The sequence below is a fragment of the Etheostoma spectabile genome, chromosome 5, assembly GCF_008692095.1.
Source record: "Etheostoma spectabile isolate EspeVRDwgs_2016 chromosome 5, UIUC_Espe_1.0, whole genome shotgun sequence".
Taxonomy (NCBI): domain Eukaryota; kingdom Metazoa; phylum Chordata; class Actinopteri; order Perciformes; family Percidae; genus Etheostoma; species Etheostoma spectabile.
In genome coordinates, this window is record NC_045737.1 from 15,147,131 (window position 1) to 15,154,658 (window position 7,528).

Genomic DNA, 7,528 nt, shown 5'->3' on the forward strand with positions numbered 1-7,528 from the left:
GCGTGCGTGCGTGCGTGCGTGCGTGCGTGCGTGCGTGCGTGCGTGTGCCTGTGTTCTTAAAAGCCGTTCTTCTTAGTCATTCGCCCGCTAGTCTTACATTATGTAGGAAATACTACTTACATAAAATATAATGTAATGTAATGTAATGAACATATTATTGCTTTGGTCAAGAAACTTAAAGTAAAGCTTGGCTTTTATTGAGAAACAAATCTTGTTTTACTTTTAGTGCTAAGAAGAAACTTGTGAAGCTACTTTCTGTCTGTAATTGATATGGAGATATATTGTACATGCATGCCACATCATCCATCTTGCGTCGGTTGATTCAGTTTACCATGCATCCTACGATTCTAACTAATACAAGTCCCTCACCCATCACTGCATTCTTTATGATTTAGTTGGTTGACATCACTTAAAATTCGTAGACAACAACACTGGTATATCTTTATTTATAAGCTTTACTTGGCAAACTTCCACTGTACCTCTGTAATCTCCTCTCTGTCTGCTCAGGTACCTATCAGCTACGCTCTTCAAAGTGGTTGCTGTTTAACGTGCCACGAGTTGCAACCGAATTAGGAAGAACTGCTTCTATTATTCAGCACCTTGGGGGTGGAATAATCTACAGAAAGTACTAAGTTAGAAACCCTTATGTCCATTAATGATTTAAAACTATTGTAAGGAAGGTTGTGATGGAGACATGTCTTGTTTTTCTTGAGAGTCAACTGTTTTTTTAACATTTTGTACTTTGTACTTTTTACCTTGAAAATGTAACTTGGTGTTTATGTATGTGTTGTGATTTGGCTGCTACCTTGGCCGGTCTCTCTTGTAAAAAGATTCTGAATCTCAATGGACTTCTTTCCTGGTTAAATAAAGGATTAATAATAAAATAATAATAATGTATATGTTGTTGAACTAAAGTGAAGTGTGTGAACTAGCTAATATAGTGTTTTCATAGAAGGAAAAGCTAAAATTCATGTGCATGAATACATGATCGCTCCTTAATGTTAATTTTTTGTCAAATGTTTTTAACTGCTCGCTTTATAAAACACTGAAGAATTGGAAGGTTATGTTTTTCTCTTTTTAACAGAGACTTAGACTTAGAGACTAGTTGTTTCTTACTGCTTCCAGTTTTTGTGCTTGGAAAGGCTAAACACATCCGTTCGTAGTGAGATTTAATTGATACTGGTCTTCTGATCTAATTCACCTAAAAGAGAAAACAGTAGCCTACTAGTTGCTATTTTGCTAAACAGTGAGCATTTGATCATGAAGCGGATGGTTTAAATCCTACGTACAAAGTTGTAAGAACCAGTTTTAGGCTTGACTTGATCTTATTATATCTTCACTCACACTGCACTTGATTTATCCTCCTGTCTTATATTGGAAAAGAATTTGTCCGGTATTTTGAGTCATCTCTCAAGGATACCTCAGACACGTGCACACTCACCTCCAAAAGCCCATAAAGATGTTTGGCTGGGTCGGCCACTTGCAGTTCACATGAACACCGCTGTACATTTCCTTCTTGGATTCAGGCCAAGAAGGGGTGGAGTGGAGGGTCCAAACTTCCAATTTACTCAACATTTCTCAATTAAATTGCAAGATACTAAAACACTGACATTTCAAAGTCACAGACATCTTTTTGTTCAATTATATGTTATGGCACTTTGCCCAACTAATCTATCTAATAACACAGTTGCACAGTTAAAGATGGCACGTTTTCTACAAAGACACTTTAGGGATGTCTTTTCTTACAATTGTCTAACTACTTGGCTTTTGTAACATGTGGTGCATACTGGAGGTCCAGCATCATAATGAGCTTCAAGCTGTATTTCCCTGATTTTATGATGATCTGGTACCAGACTCTTCAAGGCCAGTTTTTCCTGCAGGCTGCAAGGCATTTTTATTAAATGTTTGCGATACCATATGCAGCAAGTATGACTTATTATTGATCAATTTTAGCTTTCTACTCAAAAAAAAGAAGAGAGGAAAGAGTGACAGCCTCCTGCTGTCAAATGAGTTTGACTTGACATTAAAAAAAAAATTATATTCAACCTCTTATGGTTGATTTTGAGCTTCAGGAAATGGTGTGCTCTTCAAATTTTTGTGAGTTCTCTTTATACACGCTCTTGAATGGGGTTAAAGAGGCATGAATGAGAATCTGTTCTACAAACTCAGCTGAAATCTTATTTAGTCATTTGCATTTTAGTCAGCATTTATTTCCTGTTTACTGGTCTATATACACATCACACACAAAATACGCCCATACTGTAAGTCACTTTGAGTATCTCTGACTCACTGTAGTTGAAATGTCTCACCCATTGACATGAAAAATGAATCTGGTGTTACAAATTCTTACTCATCTCGCCAACGCACTCCACATGTATTCCTGCACATTATGTCCATTTACTGTACAATATTTGTCTTTTCAACCACCATTTCAATTTTTTTTAAGAACTAAATATGGCTTCAGCAGAACTGGATGCAGCGGACATTGTGACCGCAGCGTCAAGTTGACATTTTAGGTTTTGCAAATCTAGTAATGGCTTTATATAGCTCATTGTGAAGGCTTAAATTAATAGGTTATCACTTTTCTCCTCCTGTTCATTTTTGTGTGTGTTGTAGCTGGATATAGAGGCAGCTGACATCCTCAATGAGCTGCAGGTGAAGCTCAACACCTTCCTGGATAACTTCAGCACCATGTTTGCCAAGAGGTAACACGCACACTGACTCACACACACACACTACTCCATGGATGTCTGACGAGCAAGCCTCTGTCAGCCCTGCAAAAGTTTTCTTATCTAAGTTTGCATCTGTCTCTTCTCCCTCCAGTTTCCAGACTCGTATTAACGGCTGCATGCGTCAGATGGCTGAGATCCTTTACCAGATCAAAGGCCCGCCCAACCACAACACTGCAGAGGCAGATGCTGACGCCGTGCTGAGGCCCCTCATGGAGTTCCTGGATGGGAAGTAAGTGAAAGCATAAGGCACACACAGTGGCTCATTTTGTAAGCGGCTGGCAAACAACTGCACAAGAGGGTCCGCGACTTTTGATGTAAATTGTTTTGCCTTTCCTTATTTACTTACACACTAAAGATCACTGGATCAAGTTTAAATCAATTTGGGTCGAAATAGCACTAGTCTATATCTATGACCTTCCACTTCTGGGATTGCTCCGTTGCTGCCGGAATTTCCACCGTCCTTCTTTTCGGCTAGAAATCTGTTATCTTACACTTTCTTTGTGTTGGAATTTTAAACTCTGGTTGATTCATGAGGACTATGGTTAACTGCTCCTCAGACCTCTGCAGGGTAAATCCAGACAGCTAGCTAGACTATCTGTCCAATCTGAGTTTTCTGTTGCACAAAAAACAACTTTTGAACGTACACATGTTCTACCAAAACAAGTTCCTTCCCGAGGCTATTTTGCAGCAGCGCCGGGGCTCCAATGACGATTGTGATTGGTTTAAAGACCAATAAACAAGAGCACGTTCCTCTCCCATCCCGGAATGCTGTGTGGACTAGCCAGACCCTCCTCCGCAGCGCCGTGGAGGAAGGTCTGGCAATGTGAGACTAATATAACACCAGCAAGGCAAGGCAAGGCAGCTTTATTTGTATAGCACATTTCAGCAACAGGGCAATTCAAAGTGCTTTACACAAAATCAGTTAAACAGATAAAACACAAGTAAAAACCGTTAAAAATCATAAGCATTAAAAACCGGTAAAACACATGAATAGACAGTTAAAAACAAATAGAAACATAAAACACAAGAATAAAAGTTACAGTGCAGCATAAGAAATTTAAAGAAATGAGCAGTCATTTAAAGAAAGGCAGCAAGGGGTTAATGTTACATATAAGTAAAAAAAACAGTGTTACTGTTAATTTTTCTATTACTGTTTAAATATTTCCCCATATAATAATTATAATCTTCTCAACCTCTTTTTAAACTTACATGTCCGTATTTGTTTTTTGTTTAAACGATACTATGTGTACTTATTGTTTGCAGTTTTGAATGTCATGTCAATGTTTTGTGCACCTAACAATATGTTTGTATGACAGGTAAGACTTGCGCTTGTTGGGTCTAACACTAGGTCAAAATTACCATATTGTGGTTTTGATAAATAACCTATGAGTAATATATTTAAACAAATAAATAAATAAATAAATACCACTAACTCCAGGTCAAAACAACCCATTGGAAGTGGGCGGATGGTATATTAACCCAAAAAGGATAAATTATTTATCTTGTTGTGTATATAAATGTATAGTATATTATGTCATTATGTTCACTATTTTGTGCAGCACTTAGGTCACTCATAAATGAATAAATAGTATATTATAAATGAACTGATCGACTGAATGCTTGCAAACTGCCCTCTACAATGACTTCCACTACAACAAAGACTGTGGACCAAACAAGTTTGAGCTCACATATTTGATGTTGTGTGTGATCTAGCCTCAGTATCTTTGCTGACATCTGTGAGAAGACGGTGCTGAAGAGGATCCTGAAGGATCTGTGGAAGCTGGTCCTGAGCAGCTTGGAGAAGTCTATCGTCCTGCCTCAGAGCAACGACAGCCTGGTGAGTACAGCCCTAACTCTAACCGTCACAACCACACTTCTTACCCCAACCCTAAACCGGAACAAAATCGAAACGTAATTAATCCGAGTACTCCATCAATTCTGCATTAACATTATTGGAGTTATTATGGTCAGTTTTAGAGGGGAAAGGATCAATGCAGCAGAACCAGAGATATTCACAGACAAAATGTCATCATTGTGTAATGTCATGTCATGTCACAAAGATAGAAGAATAAGGACACAAATACAAGATAATGAAAAAAAAGTTGTATAATGTCTTTACAGTCATCACAAGTCCAGCTTTACGCAATAATGAGAGTCATCAGATACCAATGATGGAAAAGCCCACAAACAAACACAGTTAAGGACAATATATGAGCGTGTCTTTGCCCATTCAGTACAAATCAACTACACGTATTATTGCTAGCCATTTTAATCAATAATGGACTTTGTTCTGTATTGATTTCCTTTAAAAAAAAAATCTGTTATGTTTATTTCCTGTAGTAATGAAACAGCAGGCTGGCACTGTTTTGAAACCTCTTGTTATTGGTGCGGCAATTTCTGAAAATCGACTGTCAAACAGCAACAGTTTATAACACACAAAGTGGACAAATTTACATGCAATCATATTAACGTTTAACATTCACGTTTGTGTGTTGTTGTTGTTGTAGTTTTGTCTAGTGGCAGAGCTCATAAACATAAAATTGGCAGAAAACAAGTTTCTCTAAAGTGCACAATTTCTTTTTTAAATTTTGACAAACAAATCACAGTAAACACGATATTTACTGTCATAAATGAAATATCTCAACAAAGCCTCTGCAAGTTGATTAAAACGAATGGAAGGTACTGTAGTAAATCTGCACATATGCTGTATGCTGTGTACTGTTGGATCATATAGTGTCTGATATCTCAGCTCCAGTAAGATCTGCAGCTGTACTCTGCTGCCACCTAGTATGCAGGCTGGAAGTAGTTTTACATTTTAAAGTGATTTGATTAATTTAAAGCTGATTTGATTAAAACGGTTTCATAATTTTCCCCATCTTACATTCATCGTGCACAACACAATATGTATCATTTAAGTAAAGGGGCCTTAAGGGAGGAAATGAGAAAAAGTACAGTTATTGAAAAAACTGAAGTGATGAAGGTGCTCTGATCATCAGAGGAACCCTGTTTCAAATAAAATGTCACCAAGTTTTATTAAATCAATTGACAATTCATCATCACTTTTTTTTTCAATTCACATGTATTTTCATTTTCTGTGAATATGTTAATCATGTTAAATCACTGCATTTTGTCTTTTGTGCTGAGAATTGCGAGAATGAGGCATGAACATATCCAGTATAGTCACTTCTTTCTCTCGCCTCCTCTCTGCAGGGTGCCCAGCTCCTCACAGCAGCAAAAGGACTGTCAAATCTCAAGGTAACACATGTAAGGCAAAGAGAAAGGAGTAACTTGTACTGGAGGTTTCCAAAAAATACATTACAAAGCCTGGATTTTGATTTACTATTCATCCCCATGTGGTCGGATATTGAAGCCAGACAAGAGTTAGAGCATGGATGCTAACAAACAAGCAGCTACTTAAAAACCGCCCCTAAAACTTTCATAAGATGAAGTAAAACTTGCTACAGAGACCACACGCTCTAGCTGAAAACATGAAATATAGTCAGTGGTGGCTGCTTGTTTTCGCAGCATGCAGGATGTTGCACAAAGCAGGCAGTTTGAAGACTAGATAGGCTGGGTAACATTTGGACGTAGAAAGTAAACTAAAACTGCTGTTCTGGAGCTGCTCACAAAGCACAAGTCTCCGAAATCATGCAGATGTACGGATGAGGGACCATTGGTCTGTTAAATGTATTCAGGTTATTATCTCACTGGATTCAAGTGACCAAACCAGCAAGCAAACAACACTAAATGTCAAAACTTTGCTAAATAAAAAAGACCTGAATTCATGATTTTCCCAGTTTCTGTTGTCTTGAGATTTATTTATTTTCTCAGTTGCTCTTATGAAGGAAGTTTGTCTAATGTCGGTCTGTGAACTCTGGTTGCTGCAGGGAGGTGGTGAAGCCAAGACCTTGACGCCCAAACAGTGTATAATTATCGATGCAGGGCTGGAGTCGATCAAGGTAGGTGGAGACCGGCTGCACATTAACGTGTCAAGCAAGAAACAGCACTGAAAATGACAGCTGGCATAAAAAACGTGTGAGATAATAATGTTTTGTTTATGTCTGGTAACCTACAAGTCTTCAGTGTACAGTTTTTATCAATGTTTTTAACAACACGAAAAACAACACTTTTTTGTATACATATTCAACATACAGTGTAAAATTGTATTCTGTTACAAAATGTAATATCTATATTACATACATATATAGTATATATAGAATCGCTGCACTTATTTTTGTCATTCCAATTAAGCATCTTGCCATTTAAAAACAAACCAATTTATAGTATAATAGCAGACTTGCACTAACCATGTTAAGCATATTACCAAGCACCATCATGGTGTGTATTTAAAATGTCTTCCTTGTTTTTAGTAATAATAATTTTTTTTATGTTTTTGTTACTTATTTCTTATCATCTTCTTTGAATGTCCTTGTGTTGTATTTGGGATTCTTACGTGTGATCTGTCTGCTGTAACAGTGTCATTTTCCTGTGGGTTTAATACTCTATTCATTCATCTACCTTAAAGGATTTATTTCTCACCTTCCCCATGCTTGCTCTCTTCTCTTTCAGCAATACTTCCACGCAGGAGGAAACGGGCTGAAGAAGGCATTTGTCGAGAAAAGTCCTGAACTGGCTTCACTGCGTTACGCCCTCTCCCTCTACTCCCAGAGCACCGATGCTCTCATCAAGACCTTTGTCACCACACAACATACCCAAGGTAATCACACATACATTCACATTCACACACACACGCACACACACACACACACACACACACACACACACACACACACACA

At 37.8% G+C, this 7,528-nt stretch overlaps 1 protein-coding gene across 3 annotated transcripts in view; it reads left to right on the forward strand.

Annotated features, from left to right (window-relative positions):
- Positions 1–7,528, forward strand: part of unc13ba (unc-13 homolog Ba (C. elegans)) — a 157,476-nt gene that overhangs the window by 145,607 nt on the left and 4,341 nt on the right. For all 3 annotated transcript variants that reach the window (XM_032517163.1, XM_032517164.1, XM_032517166.1), the window contains 6 exons: positions 2,617–2,705; positions 2,824–2,961; positions 4,446–4,569; positions 5,943–5,987; positions 6,620–6,691; positions 7,302–7,449. In XM_032517163.1, coding sequence (XP_032373054.1) covers positions 2,617–2,705; positions 2,824–2,961; positions 4,446–4,569; positions 5,943–5,987; positions 6,620–6,691; positions 7,302–7,449 — 616 coding nt within the window. The remainder of the gene's footprint in view (positions 1–2,616; positions 2,706–2,823; positions 2,962–4,445; positions 4,570–5,942; positions 5,988–6,619; positions 6,692–7,301; positions 7,450–7,528) is intronic.